The 25,100-nt window shown below is 41.8% G+C and overlaps 1 protein-coding gene across 8 annotated transcripts in view; it reads right to left on the bottom strand.

Moving 5' to 3' along the window:
• FSTL4 (follistatin like 4) overlaps nucleotides 1-25,100 on the bottom strand; it is a 205,823-nt gene that overhangs the window by 150,495 nt on the left and 30,228 nt on the right. Inside the window, exon 3 of one of the 8 annotated variants that reach the window (XM_023936085.2) lies at nucleotides 19,116-19,172. The exons of the other annotated variants lie outside the window; for them this stretch is intronic. Within the exon in view, the coding sequence (XP_023791853.1) occupies nucleotides 19,116-19,125 (10 nt within the window). The 5' untranslated portion in view covers nucleotides 19,126-19,172. The remainder of the gene's footprint in view (nucleotides 1-19,115; nucleotides 19,173-25,100) is intronic. 8 annotated transcript variants of the gene reach the window in all.

The following is a 25,100-nucleotide window of genomic DNA, read 5'->3' as shown; positions in this document are numbered from 1 at the left end:
ATATTGCTGTGGGATTAGATACCATTGTGTGAGGTCCAGATGTATTTAACATGATCAGTAGCAAATACATAGTTATTAAAAAGAGGGGTGGGAATATGAAAGAATGATATTCAATACTCTGAAAGCAAATATTGCATTTTGAAAGGAAAACTGTGGATCTAATTTCTTCTCTTCTTGGGCATCTCTTCCAGCACAATTATTCCACATGTGCAAACTTAAAAAAAAATAAAAATGCTGAAAAGTCTTGGAAGGCATGAACTGGGATACAGAAAAAAAGCTGCCTACACCAAGCTTGGTACCAGAGGGTCCAAAGGGAGTCCACAGCAGGGACACGGTAGAATGCATTAAATCTCAATTAGATCATAGCACACAACAAAGCACGGAACATTCTCATCGTATTTGCTCACCCAAGGATTAAAGGATTTTCTTCTGAGAGGTCTGTGCTTGCAAAGCATCTTGGGGACCATGTGGCTCTTGGCAGGGAAGAACAGGCACCTCTCTCTACTGTCTTAATGAACTGCACCCATTAAATGGCCTCATAGCACTATTTTATACCTATCTGAGCCAGTGAGACACTGCAGCTATGAAGAGACACAGTTCAATATTTTGGAAGTGCTTCCACAGTACTTTTGGTAAATATATCTTACTGGTGACTGTCTGCATATGCCAAAATGTCAGAAAATAAGAGTGTGGAAAGAGAAAGAAGAAAACAAAAAAATAAGGAAAATATGAAAGGAAATAAAACTTTGATGGCATACTTTATATTTTAAACATTACTGTAATAAGCTAATGTTGTAGCAATTTTTAGAGCAATGATTTAGGCAACATTATGAAGTAATTTGTAAATATGTTCATTATACAATGCTTACTAAGACCTCATAATGATGCCTGTAAACAGTATTACAGTATTATAAATGAAATATTGGCCAGCCAAGTGCCCTCAGAAGCCTGATGTGCAGCAATGGGCAGCAGGGCTGGGAGCAATGTCCAGCCCAGATTCCCACTGGCTCCTGCTGGCTGGTTGGGCTACATGAGCTTCTATAGCAGCACCTTGTTCTGCAAAAGGAGGATTCATTTGGCTACATAAAGAATTTTACATCCCATCCTCTCTGAGCTAAACTAAGATTCCCTTCTGTATGGCTTCACAAGCCCAAAGACATTTTCTATGAAATTGCAGAATCACAGAAACATTTAGGTTGGAAAAGCCCACAAGGGCATCGAGTCCGGCTGTTCCCCCAGCACTGCCAAGTCCACCACTACACCATGTCTGCAAGTGCCACATCTGCATGTCTTTTAAATCCCTCCAGGGATGGTGACTGCATCACTGTTCCCTGACAGTGCTGTGGGTTTTCCTGTAGCAACACTTGCCACAACACCTGACTACACTAATTTCTTCCACCCAGCCATTTCCACTGCTCTGAGCTCTGCTGCCTCCTCTCCAAGCAAGACTCATGTCTAATGTCTTCCAGCACTGAGCATTTTAAGTGCTATCACAAAGGACAGGCTACACCCAATGCAAACAGTTTGCACTTTCCTTCTAAAGATCAGTTAATGAAGTGCAACACTTCAGAGCTGTTTGATTAAAGTGCTAATGCTTGTAAAATCAATATGCCAGGGAGTGAAGCTTTCTTCATATTTAAGCAAGAAAAAAATAGTCTTAAATTTTATGTTGAATCCAGATGCAGCAACAGGAGTGCAGACACACTGTAGCTGCCTCATATAATTTACAAACACCTGCTGTTAGTACCCCTTAAAACACACATTATTCAAAAACTGCTGCAGAAATTATCTTCAAAGCAGCAGTGCCTTGACTTGCTTCTACAAAAGCACTGTGATATCCACACACGGCACTGACACCTTTTAAAAGGTTTTCCTTGCTGAGGAGCAGTACCAATAGTCAAAATCACAGCAAGGCCAGCAGCTTGGCAGGTCCCCATCACCCTTGGTGTGTGCTGCTTTAATTTGCTCCAGGCAAACCCATTCCCTATCCACACAAGTGTATTCAGCCAACTAAGTGAATAGCTTGATGAATGCACTCCATCACCACACATTTAGGCTGGAAAACTTCAAAGCATGGCAATCATAATATTTTCATTACAGACAGGTGCTATTATTCCTCCCCACAATGAAGCCTGGCAGACAGGCTTTAATCCCCACAACAGAGGGCTCTCTTGAAAGGGAACATCACAGTGGCTTGCAAAAACCCATCAGTGACATGGACTTCACAGATATGAAACCTTCCAGCCTCAGCAGGTCAAACCTGGCATCAAAGCACCCACCCTGCCCCAAAATAGCTCCGAGTTTCAGATGTTGTAACTCCCTAAATGGCAAGGATACAAGCGACATGGTCATAGCCCAAATTATGTTACACATTCCCTGACTGCACACACTGAGATTATGACTGTTCAGCGCACTCAGCACACACACAGTCACAAGGGAATACTAAAAGCAAATTCTGGCCCTGTCTATCATCCATAATTCAAGAGAAATCAGGGTTAAAAAAAGTGCATGAGCAATTGACATAATTTATATGCTCCAAGTGGGAGAGTTGGCAGTCTCTTGCATCATAAAGTTTAAATAATGGTAGTTTAACATCAGTTGTACCCACAGCTGTATTGCCATTAGCTCCATTATGCCATGGAGCAACTGCTTCCTGAGCTGGGTACCCCCACCTTGTCCCACCAACATCTTGCTTCACAGAGCATTTCACAGGAAAGATCACTCAAGCACAAACCACTTGGACCTAATAGCAGAAACAAGGAAAAACAACAAAAACAACAAAACCAACACACCTTGAAAGGTTTAGTGATGCAGTTGGTATTGAAAGGTACCTTTAAAATCAAAGGAGGAAAGGAAGGAAAAAAGTATTGAGACTGGCAACAAGTTTTGGAGGTGCTGTTGCCAATTTTGATCAGTATCACGATATTTACCATTTCAGGATATGATTTCTTCTTGTTGCATGCTAACAAAAAATATTCTTCTTTACCCAAGGGATTATCAAATTAATTCAGTGTGTGTGCATGCTGAGGGGTATTAATTGAACATTCAATCTAAAGTTGGTATTTCTTATGGAAACAAAAGAAAGCTGGAACAGTGACTGCTTTGTCCCACCATTCTCAGGTTCACCCATAGCACACTGTTTTCAATGGAAAACCTAAACTCATAGAAATTAGGGATTCTATGAGGATTAGGCATTGGGAATAAGGCTGCCAAAAGTCCCACCTGAAATTGTTGCTTTTTCAATCAATCCATTCTCTGTTACATCCTTTGCAATTAGGTATAGGATGACTCTGAAGTGGCATAATAAAACTTATACTATTCACAAATGTAGAACTGAATTGAAGGAGTGCACAACCTAGAAAGCCCAAGCCAAGCCTACAGTCTGGCCACAAATTCTGTTATTCAGAAAAACTCTATTCAACAGAGGGATTCTGTACAAATCAGATGAGAACTTGAAGACAGGAATCCCTAAAGTAAAAGGAGTTAATGAAAAATCACCTGGTTTCACAGCACCCTGAACTTATCAGGACATCATCACTACTCTAAGTACCACTTTTTTGCAGTTAGTGCTGTAGTACCAGATTTTAATGGGTTTTTCTTTGCTTCCTTCCTGTTGTGCTCAGCTGACAAGTCTAGCTAAGCTGTGCCAAAAAAAATAATACAGCATCAGCACAGAGCCTGAATCTTTGGTCCAAATATTCTTTTTTACATCCCATGTGCATATTCAGAACATCCATGTCACAAAGAGAGAGACACATCCTAATTTAATCTTGAAACACAGCCTGGTAAGCAGAAAGCAGCAAGAAAAGTTGCTTCCCCCCTCCCATTGAGCTGACAACATCAGCAACAAAAAGTGAAGCAGGTATGGTGGCAAGAGGTAACAGCTGCTCCCTTCTGTCTCTCAGAGCACAATATGGAAGTTTGGCAGAGAGCTGAAGCCTCATGTAAGAAAAACCCAAAAGACTAAATCTCTCTTTTTTTACCTTCAGCTGCACCAGCACTTCTAAATTTCACTGCTTCCCAGGAGATGATTCTCCACCCCCAGGTGTGCTAAGCATGCTCCATATTATCTGAAGGAACAAGAAACCCTGACTTATGGGGGCTCTTTTACCTTTTATTTTTCCTCTTCTAGATCATGATATTCTTATCTGAGCTTGCAGAGCACATCATCCAGACAAACTGCTCTCTTTCTCCCCCCAGTTGCACCCAGGAGCACACTTGCATGAGAAAGATAAAATGTGCCCAAGATTTGAAATATGGCAGTGAGCATCCCTTAACACAGCCATGGGAACTGCCAGCAAAAAGCACTTCACAGGGGATTTACAACATGGATTTTTCTGCTACACGAAGTGGAGAGAGAAATCTGCAAAGAAGGCAGATCATAATCAAAGTTTATTTATGATTTATTCTAGTAGCTGGAGAAGAATTTAAATAGGCATTTCCAGTGCTTCTTTGAACACCTGAACCACCACACATCCATGAAGCTCAGTGAAAGCCCTGGACTGTGCTACCCCTGACAAACAAAACCCAGTGTATGCAAGCCTGCTGCCACCTTATATTAAGAGAGTGTTAAAATGCATGGCACATATGGAACTACCAGAAAATTTCAAGGAAATTAGTAAGATGAGAGACTTGATAAAATCTTCCTGTCTAAGCTAGACAGCCTAAGGCTGAGTCATGAAAACATAGTGAAAAAACCCACCAAAATCCCATATTCCAACTTAAAAACCCAGAGGACTTCTGCAGCCCCCTTTAGGCACCAATCTCTGCATGAAAGTTTTAAAACATTCCTTAACTTGTTCTCTATTGAAGGATCCCATCAGATTTTCCCAAGTCCTCTCACAACCACGTGGAACAGCAAAGCAATGGATGTCTCATTACCAACAGCTGACAGTGCTGCAGTGATCCCAGTGGGCTGTACAAGGGCTATGGATGGTACAGTCATTCAAAATCATGCTCATGAGAGAACAAGGCATCTACATAAGCACTTCTCACTGACCTGGGGGGGAAAGAAGTCCTTCATTACATTTACAAATCAAAATTACTCCACAAAGTATTTTGATCCCACTTGAATGTGCCCCCACCAAGCATGAGCCAGGCTCTGCTTCACCTGGCTGAGAAGCACAAGGGAGCCCAGGACACACAGCAGCTCCTCCAGCAGCTGGGAGCTTCCAGCACCAGATGTATTTTGGGGTTGTACTTGAGGGGGAGCAAGACTGATGCTTTCCAGCACATGTAACCCATTTCTGGTTTTTTCCCCATCAGGCTGCCAAGCTATATTTAAATTCCTTTCCTCAATCGGAAGGAACTTAACCAACCTGGAAAACAACAAATCAATGCTACTTGCATTGTTTTTCATGTCTGACTCCACATTAATGCTGTGTCAGACACCATCAGCATCAGAAGAGGCTACACCAGCCTTTGTCAGAATTGTTGCATTTTCTCAATGAAAAAGGGAAATAGGTAAGAGGGATGAGAAAATTATTCATTTCCCAGGATCTTTTTTGTGTTGCACCTCCCCTGTAATTTGGGCAGGGCTCCTGCCCCTGGAAACAAGAACTAGGAGAGAGAAGCTGTGGCTGCTCTGTTCCTGGAGTGTTCAAGGTCAGGTTAGATGTGGCTTAGAGCAACCTGGTCTAGAAGAAGGTGTCCCTGCCCATGGTAGGGGGTTGAAACAAGAACATCTTTAAAGTCCCTTCCAACCCAAACCACACTGAGAAGAGGGATTTCTTCACAGCACAATTGGTGGATGGTGAATTAGTTTCCTCATCTGTGGAGATGATCCCAATGAGAGACTCAGCTTTCTGCACCAGATCAGGACATTTGCAAGCCAAAACTCAACACTGCTGTCAAAGAAAATTCTCCTAAGTGCAGCAGCTACCTCCCCATGGTCTTCAAAAACCTGATAGCCTGTGGCATTTATTTTCCACTGTTTAGTCAGCTCTGGTTAATAGTGAGATTTGTTTGCAGCATTTTCAGGGTCAAGCTAATTCATTTCAGAAGAATACAACTGCACTTGCAAGGAAACATCAAAAACACAGTAAAACATAGAGGGTTTATGCACATCCTTTCTTGATGTGTTTAGTTGCATTTGAAACTGCTTCAATTGCAGATCTACATAGTTAGTGAGCTGTCGCTAAAGGACACAAAATGATTCACACGACCACTCTCAGTGTCAGAACAAAAAAACGTGGTTTTATTCTCTGACTCCAGTATTTACAGATTCTTGACAATGACCAGGGATTGGATAATTAAGTCACCACCTTCCCAAGCACACTGGTCATGAGAAATGTGCATCAAAAGACGTTTCTTAGAAGGAATGTGATAAACAACTCATGTTTATCAAACTCTCATGGGAAAGCAACTAAAACTATGATATGAAAACATATCAGAAGGCTTAATTTTCAGGGTGACAGTGAGCTGGTCACTGTTGTGCTCCCTGTGAATCCTACAAGCTGAAGGGACAAGTCAAAGTGTCACAGTCAAGAATTTATAGACAGAAACAGTAGAAGCCATGTGAGTGAAATGATTTAATCCTTTGCTGCTGAAAACTAATTTGATATAGGAAGGGAGAGGATGCATACAGCTGTATGCAAAGTGAGATGAGTATGGAAAGGCTCCAAACCCAGTACATTTGGTAAGCAAATGTTATCCCACTGATACTCAGAAAAGTCTGAAGAATTATTTTATGTCTTCTCCAATAAACATTCAGTAGAATATAAGGAATAAAATTAACCCCTTTATACAAAACATGATTTAAATACATTCAATTACTAAAATTTTGTGCAACTAAACTTGTAGCGAAGATTGTAAAGAGTGTTCATAAAAATAGTGAACATTACACATGCAGTAAAAATACAGTGGAGACCAAGGTCCTCTATCACATCTAAATTAAAACATGAACCTATGGCAATGTATTTTCCCTGTTAAGCTCTCCTAAAGCCCTAACCAGAGTACACTGCAATAGACTGTAGAGAGAGAAAAAACGTTTCTTCAAATACAACAGAAACAGCTTTGCTGAAGAACAGGAGAGTTTATGGCTGTTTCCTGTCATGTGCATCATGGACCTTAAGGATACTGATGTTTAATAAACATAAGGACCAATAAAGAACATAAAATAAGCCTTTAATAAACACCTACAGGGCCTTTAAGAAATCATAAGTAAAATTCCATGAGATTTTCAGAGATCTACAGCACATCAGCTTGGCTGTGCACTAAGGGAAATCCCCTTGGCTAGAAGCCAGAACCTCATCCCAAGGGCCTAGCATCCAAGCAGGTCCTGCTCCTGCTGAACTCACTCACCCCACAGCCCCTGGAGGAGCTGAATGCTGCAGCAGCAGGCTCAGTCGTGCCACAGAAGGGATATGCAGATTCTCTGGCTTGGAAACACACTGCCAGGCTGAGGTCCCTGCAGGGGCACAGCTATGCTGGCAGAGCATGGGCATTAGCACTGCCAGCACCTCCTAAAGCCCAGCTAATTCAGACAACTGGGAATGCATTCTGGACAGGTGAAGTTTTAATCCTCTCCTTGAAGCTCCACAGACCAGCCAAATTACAACAGTTTGCAGACTACCAAAGCTCTGCATCTGAGCTGGATTATTAGAAGGGTGAGACCAGCCGTTTTAACAATTAATTTTTATGTGGCATTCTTAACTTCTGAGTATTTGAGCAGTGCTGTTTTTTCACCAGGTATTATTTTTTAGCCAAAAAAAGTGCTTGAGTGCATTACAGCATCTTTGTTCACATGCAGTACTGAACTTCTTTGAAATATTCAGTTAATTGATTTTCCTTCTGGCAAGTCTCCCTGCATGTAGTTTTGCTGAGTGTGTAGACCTACACTCTCAAAGAGCTACTTATCACCTACATGATCTATTTATGGAAGAATGGACAAATATTCATTAATATAGAGTTAAAGTCTTGGAGACAAATCATGGTCAATATGGAGCAAAGAAATCAGAGTAAAGAGCAAGAAACTTTATTTGATGTAGAATCCAAACTTCCACTGCCTTTGCTTTGCAATATGAAAGGAGCAAGAAGGATAAATGACAGAAGGGACAGGGATGCAAAATGCTAATACGCATTCACTTTGTCTTGTTTGTGGCTTGTTGTTTATTCATGGTTTTCACATTCAGTTTATCCCTGGAAAATCATACAGGAATTTATCACCATGTCCGTTCAAAATGTCATATAAATATTAACTGCCCTTAATTGCTTTGTGGTTGTTGTTAATGAATGTTTTCCTTGATGGAAAGAAGTTTCTATATGCAGAACAAATCCTTCTAAATTCTTCACATTTTTCTGTCACATAATCAAAACTGTTAATTTGGGCTGTTCCAGAAGAAGGTGGAGGAGCAAGACTCAGACAATGGCAAGGAGGGGTGATTTTTTGAGACAACTGACTTAACCTCCCAGCCTTGCGCAAAAATACCTCATCAAAATTCTGTTCTTCATAGTAACTGGGTTCTTGGGACAGTGATGAGATTGGAAATGATGATCTAAAGCATTATATGTGGAATGCTTCTCTCATCCTGAACTATTCTGGTACCCAGACTTTGGGGTTTCTTTTCCATGTTGAAGCAAGAGAAAACCATTAACGACCAGAAGTAAACAGAAACATTGTCCTTGCCAGCTGAGAGAACAGGTCTCCACACCACATCTTCTAATAAAGCTGTAAGACTTGGCTGTCTCTAAAGATGTGGGATTTTGCTTTCCAATTCCACTGTGCCCAGTGACAGTGGATGACAGACGCCACATAACCGACATTGCGGGATCCTAACACTGCAAAGCAAGGGGGCCAAATGAAACCTTCTGCAGAAGGTGTGCACAGTTTCATTTCTTCATGAAAAAGATTGTCAGCCTTTGAAAGAGACTGCACAGGGAAGTGATGGAGTCATCATCTCCAGAAACATGTGGATGTAGCACCTGGGGACATAGCTGAATGGTGAACATGGTGGTGGTGCTGGGTTGATGGTGGGACTTGATGATTTTAAAGGTCTTTTCCAACCTTCATGATTCTGTGATTCCATGATAATGATATAAACTTTTTCCACAACAATTAATTTGCACCATTGTCATCTACCATCCCTTTATTTCCCTGAACAGATGCAGCAGATAACGCTTGTAAGGAGTCGTTTAAGCCACTCAAGGCAGAGCCTGGTTTTGTTGCAGGGATTTTGACAACCTACAGTCCCAGACCAGTAAACTGAAGCTGCTCACAGGCTGCCTGAGATGCAGCTCTGTGCCAGCACCGTGAACAGCACCCCAGCCAGACTTCTTGCTCTTTCATCTACCTTTCTCTTTTTCAAGGACATTAATTTTTATGCTAAACCAACATGTAGGTTGCATCACCTATCTCAGATACCCCTGGGACAACCCAAACAAGATTTTCTTCTCTCCAGAGGAATCCACACCCTGGGCATATTATTCATCACCATCACAGCATCTCCTACAATGCACCCAGACATCCTTCTGCACACGTTGCAATTTGCTTTATCTATATATTGAATCTGTGCTTGACTCTATTAATGCCCTAGAAAATGTCTGTGTGCCAGCCTCTGTATTTGGAGAGCTGGTGCCATCTCTCACAGAGAAGGAAGAGACTGTATGCATCAACAGAGAGAATAAATGGTACACTTTCAAGCCTGGCACAATTCCTTCCAGCTCTTTGAATGCATTGCAAATTTAATTGCAATTTCTTCTGTGATCTTCTATCTCAAGTTTATAGTTAGATCCTCTGGGCCTATGAGGAATGATGCTATGTGGTTACCTAGTAAGAACATTGGAATTCATGTCCTGAAGTTGCTTCATTAGTTTACTTCATGCTTTCCAAATGATCAAAGCAGATCTAAATTTTTCATTAAGAGGAAAATTGCACCTTTTGCATGGTAGAACAACTGGGTTAATTGCCAACATTAATATTATATTTGTTTCTCAAGAAGCCACCAGGAATTTCTATCATAACTTAATAAATATGAAACAAGGCATAGTCATTTAGAGAGCAAGGAAAACTGGGTCCTTCCTTCCAGCATTTATACACATCACCAGCAGTTTGGACCTGCTATTTCAGTTTTACATTTTGGGATGATCAACCACCTACCTCCAATAGCTCATTTTTGCACAGAATGGGAAACCTTAGAGCACTGCAAATGTGGAAGCTTTTCTTGGTGAGAGACTTTTATCCAATTTTCCACATTCAGATTGATTATTTTATGTTTTAGGGAAAAGAAACTACGTGTTCCTTTACAGTTAAAAACATGTAGCATATCTTGAAGCCTTTAATGAAGCCTGAATATCTAGAATTTTCCTCAATAGTTTAGTAGCCTATAGATCATCACATTGACATCCAGATTAGAAAAGACACTATAGGAATGGTCAGGTGAAGTTTCACAGAGTGGATTTAAACAAAGAACACAACTCTAAACAAACCTTCCCCTACAAACATGTACTGAATTTGAAATCTGGCCTTGGTGAGGTGATATCCACGGCTGCTTTCTGGCAAGTCAAATGGAAGATGTGGGTAAGGAAAAGAAGAATGCTTTGGCTCCACAAAGCCCACAGTTTCAAGCTCAGATGATTGGTACCAGTCAAAATTGCTGAGGGTTCTTAACCTGTGGAGTTTTAATCTGAACTTGAATCAGTTCCAGCAATGGGAGGGGAGCATCAGACAATGTGCTGATATCACCCATTTCTTTGTGAATCGACAACATCAAAATAATGCAGCAACCCCACATCCTATGGACACCCTCCTTCTCCCTTGGGCAGAAGTGACACATTACAGCTAGAAAAGGAACTTTAATGAACAGAAGTGAACTTCTAACGAAGGCAGTATTGATAAAATGTCAAGAGCAAGGGCTCTGCACCCAACTCATTTAAATACACATGGAGAGAAAAACAAGTAGTTATGCTTCTCAGCTTTCCCAGCAGTGTGGCATATCTTCCTCAGCCCAGGTCCAGGGGAATGGCAGGAAGGGAGTGCAGAAACAAGAATTAATTGCTAGGCACACAATCTATCTGTGCTGCAGAGCATGCAAGGCTGTGTGGGACACTGCAGTGTGCCTGCACACACATCGATGCCATCTCGGCAGTATCCCACATGTCTGAAACAAGAAAAAGAATAGAAAGGATGAGTCTGGTTCCTACAGAAGAAGTAGAAATAATGGGAAAAGGATGATAAAACCATGGGACTGCAGCAATGCTGCACTGCGTTATTCAAAGCTCCCTTAACATCATTACAGACGAGGACATGCAGCGAAGGGATTTTCATGCACTTCTACCACAAAGTACATTTCAAGAGACAGGGCTTTTAACGGCCTCTGGTTCCATCTGTCTGTGCAGTGCACTTGATGTGCCAACCTCAACTCCTTTTGACCTTGTTTTATGGAGAAAGTCCTCCAAAAGCACAAAGTACCAGCTTGGTACACTTCTGACATCTCTCCCATGAAACCTAACTCACAGCATCTTTTTTGTATGTAATAAGGAATTTTGATATTTTTGATGAACACAGATCTGTAGATGGCATATGGGCTTCTTATCAATTGGGCACTGGTCTGATTGGAAAAGCAGCAAAGAAACTTAAGCTTTGTTCCTGCTGTGAAAGGCAGAGATGTTTGAGAGTCAGACTCATCAGTGTGCCCTATGTAGCTTCTCTGTGGTGATTCTACAGAGCCACAGGACAACACCACCTTGGTCCAGTTGAGCATGACTGTCTAGATCACCTTCAAAAAATAAAAAAGGACACAAAAAAGGAGGAGGTATTTACATAGAGGCAACAGAGTAGTTTTTCATGGTGAATACAAGTAGCAAACTCTACTGCAGTAAGGCAGAAGATTTAGGGCTTTCATCAGCTATTCCAAACAATGCCTCTAGCAGGAACTGCATCGTAAGACAAGGTTTCATCTCTTAGCACAGGATCCTCATTTCTGGATCCAGCAATTTCAAAACAAAACAGAAGAATGGAGCAGAACCATATTAGCAAATATTGGATCAAATTAATTGTATTTTGATGTTCATACAGAAAATATCAATAAGAGAAAAGAAGCAATCATCAGAAAAAGGTTTACTGCCATCACAATCATAACCATTTGACATCTGTGACAATACACTCCTTAATCCTTCCAATGCAAGCTGTATTTTCTTTTTATGGAGTTATGTGTATTAGCCAGGTTTCCTTATGGAAAACATTCTTTACTTGCAGTGTTTTAACTGAAAATAAGACCACAGGCCTGACAGAGCCTGGGTGAGGTACTATGGAACTTGGACATCCATGAATCAGTTTGAAGGCATTCACAGAGGTGCTGAAACATTTATCAAAAGGACATAGTTATAAATGCATTTTGGAGTCTTAACTATGTGGTCTGCCAATGTATTAATTTTCTGTTTTCATTGCAATGTGATGTTTACAACACTCCATTCAGTTTAATTAAATGTCTCCCATCATATTTACTCCAATCACACTTTATTTAGAGATCAATAAATATATAGTGAGACTTTGTTATTGATGATGATGTTTGGTTTTACTGTAACCTCATTACAGGATGTATTTTACAGCCTTCTTTCTCACAAATGATTGAACATAACTGCTGCAATATTACAGACCAAGTAAAATTAACATCCCTTTTTACTTCTGATCTTTCTTATTAACCATCATGTTTTAAAGTTATAATCAAGCCACTGTACAAGCACAAAACTTCACCTGACTTTAATTACTTGTTTTGTGCTAACAGACAAAAAACTGTTAAAAATTATCTTTATCAAGAGGAGTACAACTTGGTGTGCAATGTCACAAAGAGCACTGTCTCACCTCATATTTTAAAACCTACTTTGCTGCCACGTGTGGGGACTGCACTGACTGGCAGATGTACTCATTTCATGTAGCTATTGGTTTCCAAAATCATTATTTAAATTTTCAGCAATATCCTCAGTCCTTCCTTGAGACATGCAGATGCACAGAGGAGTTTAAAGTCATTGACTGGAAATTATCTTGATGGAATTGCTTTAAAAGCAAAGCAAGAGGCATAACAGGAGTTCCTCTCCTGTTTACATTTGCTTTACATATTGTACATGCTTCTAAATTTCTGACTTTGACAAGATTTGAAATAGTTTTTCTAGAGGAATGCATGACCTCCATGTGGAGCTACGGAGATGTGCTTGGTGGAAACAGGCTTGGTAATTACACTGCTGCATTGAAAAGTGAAAAATGCATCTTAAACATTCCTATTTCCAAGGAAAAGTGTAGACCTGGGATTTGGAATTGATGGTACAGTTAAATTACAGAATCATTTATGTTGGAAAAGACCTCCAACATCGTTAAGTCCGAACTTTGAGTTCTTAGAAAAGAAACCCCTGGTTTCCACATGGCTGAACAAAGTTAGGTATACTACAGCAGACTGCAAAATAGTATTAATTAGAAGAGGTTAAGCATTTGAGGAAAGAGAACGTGTTAGCCAGTTCAGCTGCAGGTGTCAATTGATTCTATTAACTAAGTTTATCTTTGTAAAATAATTAAGTTTTAAAAGTCTGCAAAAAGATACCATTTTACTCATATCTTCTTTGTGAAAAGATCATTAATACTTAAGACACCAAGACCTGAGGCTGGCTGCCATAAAGCCAACAGCCTTAAGGTATCTTTCAATCTAGTCAAAAAATTATGAGAGGGCATATGCTCAAATTATATTATAAGCTAGTATTGCTCAAATTATTTACAAATTTCTCTTTTCTCTGTCATTCTTTCTGCTTGTGCTGTACTGTTTCTATCCAAGAAGAACAGGGAGAAACTTCCCATTGAATTTTTATTCTTTAAGACTCTCTGGAGTATCCTTATTCCCAAGCAACCTTGCTCTGCCCACTCACAGTATCAGTATCTCCTCTCCTCTGTAAACAGGAAAGCAATATCTCAAGAAAAACTTGTAATAGTCTTAAAAATCCTGTGAAATTATGTGATTTAAGAGCCTTATGCCCTGATCGAATTTAAACATGCCTGTCTGGCCAGAAGTAGATTATTTTTGGAAAAAAATTATAAGCCTACCATGGTCCTTCCCTAGTAGGAATTTGAGCATTTTCCATTACAAGATATTTCCACCACTTTTACACTTGCCTGGTCCCACACTCTCAAAAAGCTGCTAGCTCTTCGACACATCAGCTTGATATCTCAGCCAGGTGTGGAAATTGCACCATCACCAAGTACCCCCTTTCCCTTCCCATTGTCTATTTACCTCTTTCTCTCCTGCTCTGCATCTCTTTTCTAGTAAAGTTCCTGAATATGTGGAGAACAACCAGGCAGCTAAATTGATGAAATGAAGTCTTTACTCATTTTAAATTTAGATGATTTGGTTTTGCCTCTACTGGGCTTTATTCTAATAGAAAAGTCTAAGATCAGGTTTTGCCACAATAGCAAATAGTTTGAAAATCCATACTGGGATGAGCTGTCCTTATCAGATAAAAACACATTCTCACAGTGACTTCTGACTGTCTGTACCACTTATCTTAAAATCCAACCAAGAAAGCTCTTTCTTCATAAGCAAAAATTGCAATCACCAGGACCAGACACCTCTGCAAATGTGTGGTCAGAGCTGCTGGCTGGACAGTAGGACCTGCTGTCAGGGGTTTATAAGGGAATTCAGACAGCCCTTCAGTGAAAGTATCAGTGCATAGCTGCTATTGCATTTCATACTGAAAAAATCTCCTTATCAGGTGATTTTTCTGAGTCAGTATGGTTATTCCCAAACTGATTGCATAAGAAACCACCTTGCCACATCAGTAAACTCCTGCACATATTGTCAGATCATTTTTCAAACTTATCACGGGAACAGCTTTTCCCATTTTCTCTGCCCTCTGAAGGGAACCATCTCAGCATATCACTGGGGAAGGCCATGCAGAACCCCCCAAGAAGGATGCAGAGTGAGCTACAGATGCACATAATTGTACAAACATTTGCAGGAATATGAAACAGCAAACAGCAGCAACTAATCCCACAAAATCCTCCGAGAGAACAGAAAGACTTTTCACTCTCTAAAATGTGATAATGAAAAAACAATTCCCAGATGCTTCATCAGATTAAATCATCTTGTTTTGAAGTTTATAATCATATATGTTAAATGCATGGGTCCACTTTCAAGATTAATGATAATGATCTTACATTTTTAATAGAGCCCTTCATCCATGGGAATTTGATGTGAGCTTACACAGGCACTCCAGGACTGCTGCAGTTACCTCTGGCTTAAGATGTAGCAGCTGTTTAATATCACTGCATATGCTCTAAACAGCATAGTGTTGTACAGAATAAGTACATGATACTATGTTGGTTTTGCATGGCCTGGTTTTTGGTAGTGGGGGTCCACAGAGGTGGCTTCTGTGAGAAGCTGCTGGAAGCTTCCACCATGTTGGGTAAAGCCAACCTCTGATGGCTCTGAAGATGGACATGCTGCTGGCCAAGGCTGGGACAATGAGAGAGGTTGGTAACACTTCTGTGATAACATATTTGAGAAGAAAATCAAAACAAAGTGAGACATGCACTATTTCTCTTCTAGCCTGAGAAGAGGAGAAGGTGAGAATGTGAGGGAAACAACAAGGCAACACCAGGTCAGTGGATGAGAGGAGGAGGTGCTTCAGGTGCTGGAGCTGAGATTCCTCTGCAGGCTGTGGTGAGACCATGGTGAAGCCATGGTGTGCCCCTGCAGCCCAGGGGGAGCCATGGGGGGTACAGAGAGCCATGCACAGCCCAGGGGGATCCATGGGGGGTACAGAGAGCCACGCACAGCCCATGGGGATCCATGGGGGGTACAGAGAGCCATGCACAGCCCAGGGGGAGCCATGGGGGGTTACAGAGAACCATGCACAGCCCATGGGGAGCCATGGGGGGTACAGAGATCCATGCACAGCCCAGGGGGATCCATGGGGGGTACAGAGAGCCATGCACAGCCCATGGGGATCCATGTGGGATACTGAGATCCATGCACAGCCCATGGGGATCCATGGGGGGGTACAGAGAGCCATGCACAGCCCATGGGGATCCATGGGGGGTCCAGAGAACCATGCACAGCCCATGGGGATCCACAGGGGATACTGAGATCCATTCACAGCCCATGGGGATCCATGGGGGGTACAGAGAACCATGCACAGCCCATGAGGATCCACAGGGGATCCAGAAAATCCACCTGCAGCCTGTGGCAGAGGTGCCCATGCTGGAGCAGGTGGGTGCCTGGAGGAGGCTGTGATCAGTGGAAGACCCAGTGGAGAGAGGCTCTGTTGCTTCCAGGCCGGAGCAGCCGCCTGTGGAGGATGCACCCCGTGGAAAGAGTGACCCGTGTTGCAGCAGTTTTGGCAGGACTGCTGCTTGTGAGAGTGGACTCACGCTGGAGAAGTTCACAGGGAATTTTTTCCCATGGGAGGGACTCCACAGCATAGCAGGGGAAGGATTCCTCTCCCAGAGCAGCAGAAGAAGACTTCAGGTGATGAGGCTGACCTGACCAAACCCCCATCCCCTATCTCCCTGCACTGCCAGTGGGAAGGAGGGAAGGGTTGGGGGCAGGGGAAAGTGTTTTTAAGGGCTTATTTTACTTCTCATTATCCTCATCTGCTTCTGATAGTAATAAATTCACTCTGTACCTTTGAGTTGACTCTGTTTTGAACCTGATGTGCTATCTCCTGGTCCTTATCTCAACTCATGAACCCTTTGTTAATTGTTTTTTTCTCCTCTGCTCAGCTGTGGCAGGGGAGGGTGAGTTAACATCTTTCATGGGTGCCTGGCGTTTGGCCAGTGTCAAACCACAACAGTCTTTCTGGTGGAGAATTGTGGGCTGTCATGAGGACTTTGAGTTAAGAATATTAATTGGGAGAAATAACAAGTATTGAATCATATTATTAAGCAGAATTATAGTATGAAAGTTTTACCATAATTGCAGTGAAAGGTCCAGGGGTGGATTTTTGTGTAATTTGTCTTTTTTGTTCTGTGCTGTGATTATTGTTGGATCTGGTGTGGGGAACTGTTTTCCTTCTGTTTAGTTTAGTTGTTTTTGTTGTTCTAAGTGAAAATTCTGTGTTTAATGTGGTTTTGATGATAATTCCTAAATATGTTATCAGTGTCAAACCACAATAGATACTCATCAGAGTAAGGAGGTTACAGAAAGCCTCCCTCAGCAGTTCACTTTCTGATAGAAGAGCTCAAGAACAGAGCTAAAGAACAGAAAAAAGGATGACGTGCATCTGCAGAAGAGAACCATGAGGACCCACAGCATTTTATATCTGTTAGGAAGCATATGCAGCATTTGAGGCACAGAACTGAAACTACAGCTTTCCAGACCCAATGCAAGAACCATGGAGTGGCACAGAGCCACAGCCTCCACTGGCTGGGCAGCAGCACCACCTCCTTGGCTTGGCCACAGGAGAGCTGAACTGGCACATGTTCAAACAGACTGTAAACAAACCCAGTGCTGTGGCTGACCACCTGAAAACATCCCTCGACTTTTGGACCATGCTGGATTTCTTCATTTTGAACTACTGTGATCAGAAAAATTACTTGTAGTGGTTTAGGTTTGCTAATTTGAGTTTCCTGACCAGTGTACTAAACAATGTAGTGGGTTTAGCACTGGCTAGAATCACCAGGGCACCTACTAGAATTATTTACTCATTTCCTCTTGTGAGATATGAATTAGGAGGAAGGCAAAGCAGGCTCAAAACTTAAAAGGTATAAAGAAAACTTTATTAACAGAACTAAAAGAATAAGAACCAGAATAAAACCTTAAGAACATTTTTCCTCCCCCTGCCTGACTTCTTTTCTTTCCCAAATGACAACACAGAGACAAAACCTGTGATTTTCAATCAGGTACCACCTCTGTAATAGTCTTTCATCAGTTCTTGTATAGAGAGAAGTTTCTCTCACTATGCCATGGAGACTTCTCCACAACAAACAGTTCTCATGTGGCTTCAATGTCACAGCAAATCAACCACCCAGGAAAGGAAAATCTGTTCACAGTGTGCAAGTCTCTCCCACGACTTGCAGCTTTCCCAAAGTTGCTTTCATGGGCCATGCCAACTTATGGGCTACAATTTTGGGATGAGCTGTTCTAGCATAAAAAAATAAGTTTTCTTCTTTTATCTCTGGGAACAGAGGTTTTTCTTCCTCTGTTTCTGGGCCAAAGTTTCTCATTTCTCTTTAATCTAATCTCATTAGATTACAGCTTTTCAGCATCCACACATTCTAGCACGAGTGCCTTTTTCTCATGGGCTGAGGGTGAATGCTGCATCTCCCCCCACCCCCATGCACTTCATGAATTACAGGGAAAAAACAGTCTGATACATCAAAAATATATCTTCACCATAGCCTTACAAAGAGAATTTCAGCCCAAAACCAAGGCATCTCATCAATCCTTTCCTATTTAGACTTTTATTCCTTCTTCACTGACTTCAGTGTTCATGTTTTTTCTATGTGTTTTCACCTTTTCCTGATTCAGGAGAGAACTGGTGCTCTTAGGTTTATGTGTTCTCAAGCATTATCAACTGAAACAGTTTTTATAGAGTTCTGCCGTGCTGAAAGGTTGATCTTTCTCATCCAGGCTGTGCACTGGGGCAATCACTTGCCATGCCTCTCTGTTGGTCAGGTGCTCTCTGCCCTCGACACCGTGCGAGCTGCCAGCCTTACCCCGCGCCTTTTCTTCATGCAGGGCACTGAAAAAAAATGTAAGAAAAGCTGCTGCCATTGCCTTTGTCTTTCTGTTCACAGCATGGCTAGATAAGAAAATGGATAAACAAATGAAAGTTCACTGAGAGCCATACTGAGATAGCCACAGCCGCGTGGCACCGCCTCAGGTTAGACTGGCTGTGCAGTCTTGGCCACACGGCTGCTCCCAGACTGGGTCAGCAGTGGCCACTCCTGCCCCTGGAGCCAGGAGTAAATGTAAATCTCACAGAGGCAGACACAGCTTCTAAATGGTTCAGTAGGTTGTCAATTCTCAAAGCTAGCCAGCTATTGGTTTTTGCTAGGCACAGAAGCTCTTAACAGCCTCTCCCAGAAAAATCATTACTGTGGGTGGCTTCTTCCCTTCTCACCAAATGTCAATTAATGCAAAACCAGTACACTACTGCAGAGCAAAAGAACTGGCATTAAAGATAATTTACCTCACCTCTGGACATAGCCTTGCAGGGTCACGGCAGGACAGGTCACCAAATACAGAGTGTCACTGTGGGACGAATGGAAAAGCAGGATCACCCCTCAAGAACAGTCTACAAACTGACCTTGAACTCCAATTTACAAACAAGACCTTGGCTTTCCACTTTCAAGCAGAGCCCTTCAGCTTTATCACAGGTAATTGGAGATGGTAGAAGAGAGACCATTTAACCTCTTCATCTTTAAATCATGAAGAGTCAGCAGAAAGTGGCAACACAGAGAAAAGCCAGAGAGTCACGGGAGCTATAGTATGAAATAAAGAGAAAGAGGAAGCCTCATGATTGATTTTAATAGGCTTTGAATTAAGCTCTTCAAATTGGAGAGCAGAACTGAAGAGATACACAGATGGGTAGACTGAATGTCATGACTGCAGGTAATATTACCACTTCCCCACAATAAACTGTAGTAAAGGCATGTCTGAACCCTGATGGAGGTACAAAAGTGGGAGATGTATTGCAATTATTCAGTTCTGCATTCTTTACTTTATTCTTTTTTATAAAAATAAGTTCAAGCCAGAGAAATTGTTGAAGGGCTTTGACTTTCCTTACATATCTGAAAGTCTTCATACACTTTCCAAAGAAATATTCCCAGAAAAATAAGTGCAGCCTCCTGTTAACATTCTGGTCTGAAGGCTTAGCATGGCACACAGCCACTCTCCTCCTCACATAGTTTAAGGCCAAGCTAATCAATAACGGGTTCTTAATGCCAATGAATTCAAACCAGAAGTTTGTTTTTAAAATTAAGTTACTGAAACAGAACTAAATATTGCCTAAATCAAATTAGCTGCAGTAGCAATAAATAATTAAAGTAATAAACTAGTTCATAAATAGAGAACATAATACAATTAATTTTACCACCATGTTTAGCAACATCAATACTGCAGTGAGATGGAGTGCAGGGAGCTAAGGCAGTTTTGCATCCACACACAAGCAGCACAATAACAAAATGACTGCATATATATATAAAAATCAAACCCAAGCAGTAACAGAGTACTTTGGAAGAGTAAGTAGCTGTTGAGAGGCAGATAACTGGCTCAAGCAGGGACACATTGTGTATGTGAAATGCATTTTGCAAGGCTGAGGGAAAGATAAGAAGGACAGAACAGGATGAGTTATTTGTGGTAAAATCTTCACTTGCTCTAGAAAAAGCACTGTGCTCATGATCTATTCCTGCTGATGCCACCATGTGCCCTTTTCTGTGCTCCCCATGACCACGGACAAATCTGTAAAGGCTTCAGTCTTCTCTCACCTGCTCTGGTAAGCCACCAGGAGCAAAATCTAGGACAGTCAGTACTGAAAATGAAATGAGCTGGTGGGTTGCTGCCATGCTTTCCTGGTTCAAGCATTACTGCATTTACACTAAATCCATGCATAGGCTCCTGATCCCTGGTTCCTGCACTCCCAGGATTTGGAGTCTCTTGGTTTAGCTGAATGGAAGATCACAGATGACCACAAAATAAAGACCTTTCTTCTGTCTGAATTGTCTGAATCTCCTATTTGAAAGAAAAAAGCATGTGTGCATACCCATATTCTTTCATGCCTCCGGATCACATGTACACACATCTGCTTTTTCTTTGCTAAAGTAAAATCTTTAAGGATGAATAAGATCTGTTCAAATAATGATATACAAAACTGAAGAGATTTTGCAAATGTTAGCTGCAGAGCATTGCTCCAGCACTACAGTGTTAATAAAGTCTTCCCCTATTCAAAGAAAGTTGTTACAAGATATCAGGATAACACTTAGTTACCTCACCCTGCTGAAATGTTTATTAGTTTTTTAGGAAGGTAAGTGCAACTCCTGCAATCTCATCTCTCTCTCAATGGAAAGCACAGCCTTCCCCAGAGAGAGTTCTTAGAAGCTGTTTTGCAGAGCTGTGTATTACAGAGTCATTAGAAGCTAGTCCATACCACAGAAACATTTATCCAAAATAATTCAGCACAGCTAAACATAGCAGTCATACCCACTCTGACAGCAGAGTTCTCCTCTAAAGATAACTCACCTCCAGCATCCTTAGTGCTACTTCTTAAAGGCAGGGAGGGTTTCTGGAAGGGGCAGTGATGTCTGACAGACATAGGGGGGCTGCTCTGGGAGGTGGTGGCTGAGATGTGAAATTCTGTCACTTTTTCTTTCCCTTTAAGCTTGCCCTTGCTTCAAGAGAAGCTCTGAACACAAACACCATGAAGGTTCTCTTCAAACCATGTTCAAACAGTAACACAAACCAGGCATTTCATTGTTATTCAGTGCACACAGCCATGCCCCTCTGTATGTTCTGTATGATCTCTCCAGCCATCAACAAAATGGGAGCACCTAAAGACCAAATTTGCAAACACAGCCAGGCACACAACTCCCACTGCTGCTGCCAGAGACATGGAGTGAGCAGCATGGGCTGTGGGGAGTGAAGGCAAGCAGCAAGCAGACCTGGCACACAGCAGTGCTGAAGGGTCATGGGAAGGAGGCCATGACTTCCAGGGAAATTTGGGGCAGGACAGTTTTCTGTGCAGAAGTCAGGCCAGCAATACCCTGTGGACCAGAGCACACAGCAAGCTTTCAGCATTGAAATGATGCCAGTATCTCTCATGGCATGCCATGCTAAAATGCCCTGTGTTTCCCTTTAGAGTGAAGCTAAGGATGTCAAGCTTTAGTCTTTCGAGTTCTTCAACAGGAAAACCACTGGCTTCAAATATGCACACAGGAAAAGCACTGGAAAGCAGCAGAAAATGCCAGCAGCCACCTGGCAAATGATTTCTGCAGAAAGCAAATCCACCTCCTAACATCCATGAATGACTAAGTCAATCAGGTTGGTAAAGCAGGCTAGACCAGGGGCTTTTGCCTTCCCAAGTACTTGTTTCCTTTTTGTTCCATTCACTCTTCCTTCTCACCCTTTCTAATTGTTACAACTAGAAACATTTCTATTTCTAGCTAGAAACTGAGATCTCACTCACCTTCGTGCACCTCCCTCCTAGTCCTCCCTGCAGCAAGCAAAGTCCCTGGCAGCCTTTCCATTTTGCTGTTTTCATGGGGGATCCCATCAACCTTCCTTTAGCCATGAAGTTTCCTTCCAGAGTTTTGAAGTTCTTTTTTAAGAGACTTGAAGAATCCCTTTCCCTGTCCACCTGCACCTAATGCAGTATGGCAAAGCAAGCACAGCAGGAACCAGAGACATTTCTATGAGGTTCCCAAAGATGTAATGTCCCTGTATAATTTTATGTTCAACATCTGACAGTATCAGGCACACTTCAGTCTGAACTGTGTTGCAGAAAGGAGTTCTACTGGATAAGGGGCCAGAGAAGCACAGCAGATGATGTCCTCACCAAGCACAGAGGTCCCCACTCCAGGCTTCTGATGGGCAAATTGTGATCCTGCCACATGCCTTTCCTTCTACACATCCATCAGTGGGGGACAACAGTCTGAGTAACAGCCTATCCACCCCTCCTGTCTCAGTAACTTAAATAGGAGAGAGATGTCCTGCAGGTCTTGCAAGGGATGCCAATGAGGAATATTCAAACCCCACACATCAATACCAAGCAAGTTCTGACCCAACCATCACAGTGGCCCCCAACCTATCAGTAATTTTAGCAGCTTTCTGTTCCTGGCTCTGTCATTGACTCACAGAAGTGTCATCAACTGAACCTGGGCACAAAGCAAAGTACATTTCTGGCACACATGTACACAGATTTATTTTAGAGGGACCAAAATACTTCAACCACCCCACGCAACATTTCTAAGTTTACCCAGTGTTATCCCCATTTCACACATGAGAAAGGTTACTTGCTATGATTAAGATAACACAGTGACTTTTAGGGTAAAAACCCAACAGTCAATAAAATATAATATAAAATGCTGAAATCCATCTGAGAACATACATCTAGTCAACATAAATATAAAAAGATTTCCTGTTATTTTCAAAATTGTGTGACTAGGACTTAAATTATTACTGCATCCAAGTCACTCAGCTATAGGTATTAGACTCAAGATAGTTAAGATACATCTTAGGGTGTCCAAACCCATTAAGACAAAACAACAGGTTTATCAGTTACACCCTTGCCAAAGTAAAGCAACTTATTGCTGAAATAATGCACACAAACCCAGTAAATCCATACACTCAGCACAAGGAGGGCTGGTACAGAACAAAGCACTGCAGCACCAGCAGCCCAGAGGAATCAGCATCTTCCTGTTGCTCTTCCCGATGCTTTTCCACTTACAGCTCGTATTTAGGTCAAATGATACTACATTTCCTTTCCACCTCCCTCACTGAAATCACGACAAAGGCAGAAAATAGCAACTGAACAAGGTTTGCACACAGAGAAATCACTGAGACTAACTGAGCTCCAGAATCAATAGGGCAATTTTTTCACTCTCATAAAATTTCTTCTTTGCTTCTGCTACCAGAATAGATGGAGCCTCTCGGGCACCAAGAGAGTCTAGTTCACAGTATTTTGCTTTGCTTCTTCAAAAGCTTTAGTAAGACATGACATGTCAAGGATGGGGCCTTGGCTCATGGCCTTCAATGATCAGCCGCCTTGCTGTGCTCCCAGTCTTAAAATACAAACAACAGCAAGGAACAGCAGCAGAAACTCCTTCGTGTGCATTTTCCTCCTCCAGGTGATATAATAAAAAATGTGTTCCACATTAGTCCCACCTAGAGAGACCTTTCTTCTCACCATGTAAAAAACCCTCGCTTTTTCAGACAAATAATTATGCAATTACACAAATAACTGTGGGACTGCATATCTCACTAATACCAGTCCATCTCACTCAAGAGGGTCACATCTTTCTTGCAAACTAAGAGACAGCAATTACAGAAGGAAATGCTAAAAGCTGCACTCCAGTGTTTCAGGATATTCTGCTACTGAAGTTTCTTGCCTTTTTTCCTAATACAAGCACACAATTTTAATTATTTAGAGCTCACACTCAATACAGTTGGATCAGCAACAATGACAGACTGCCACTGTCAGGCAGCGAGACCTACAGGATTCACTAACACTGTAAGGAAAAAGGCACATCAGATTATCAGATTACAGGATATTGACACTTGTGATAGTATTAGAAAGTTAAATATTATGATAATTAGTTTTCAGCTGATTTTATCTCTGAAATCACATCAGCTTTGGTGATGTTTGTACTCCACTGAACCCTGTTTACATGTGTTTTTTTCCTACCAGAGGATGCAGAATAAAGAAATACTGAGGGGAAAAATGCATCACTGAAGATGTGATCATTACTTTATAACTTCTTCTATCAGACTTAATTCCTATTAAATCCTGACTGAGGTCTCAGTGCAAGAAACATGTATTGTAGCTAAAGCCCTCACCTCTTAGTGCCAGCTGGCAGCCCGGACAGCTTGGCTGCACCCACAGCACAGAGCTGGGATCCAGGAAGGCAGTATCACACCCTGACAAACATCATCTGGTCTAAATATTTGATCTATTAAGTTGAATTTCTAACAACCTAGCTCCCAAATAAGGTCTAGCTCTGGGCAAAATAACACCCCAGACAGCTAATGCAAAGATTGTGCCACACACTGGGCATTCAGCTGCAATCCTCATGCTGTCATCCACACATGAAGCATAGAAGCAGAGAAATGTTTAGGTTGAAAAACATCTCTAAGATCACTGAGTCCAACCATTAAACCAGCACTGCCAAACCCACCACTAACCATGTGCCACATCTACATGCCTTTTAAATCTCTCCATGAGAATATGGGCTCCACCACTGCCCTGGGCAGCCTGTGCCAGGGCTTGACAACCCTTTCAGTGAAGAATTTTTCCTAATATCCAATCTAAACCATTTCATATGAAAGCATGAAGATAGCAGGACTCTTTATGGCACACATTACCCCTACATAGATGGGAACCTTAGTCCTGCTCTCAAGAGGAAAGAATGAACTTACAGCAGAACTGTAGGGGACACTCACAGAAGGGTGGCCCCATTCATGCCACCA

The sequence above is a fragment of the Cyanistes caeruleus genome, chromosome 15 (assembly GCF_971803275.1).
Source record: "Cyanistes caeruleus chromosome 15, bCyaCae1.hap1.1, whole genome shotgun sequence".
Taxonomy (NCBI): Eukaryota; Metazoa; Chordata; class Aves; order Passeriformes; family Paridae; genus Cyanistes; species Cyanistes caeruleus.
This window is presented reverse-complemented; position numbering and strand designations above follow the sequence as displayed.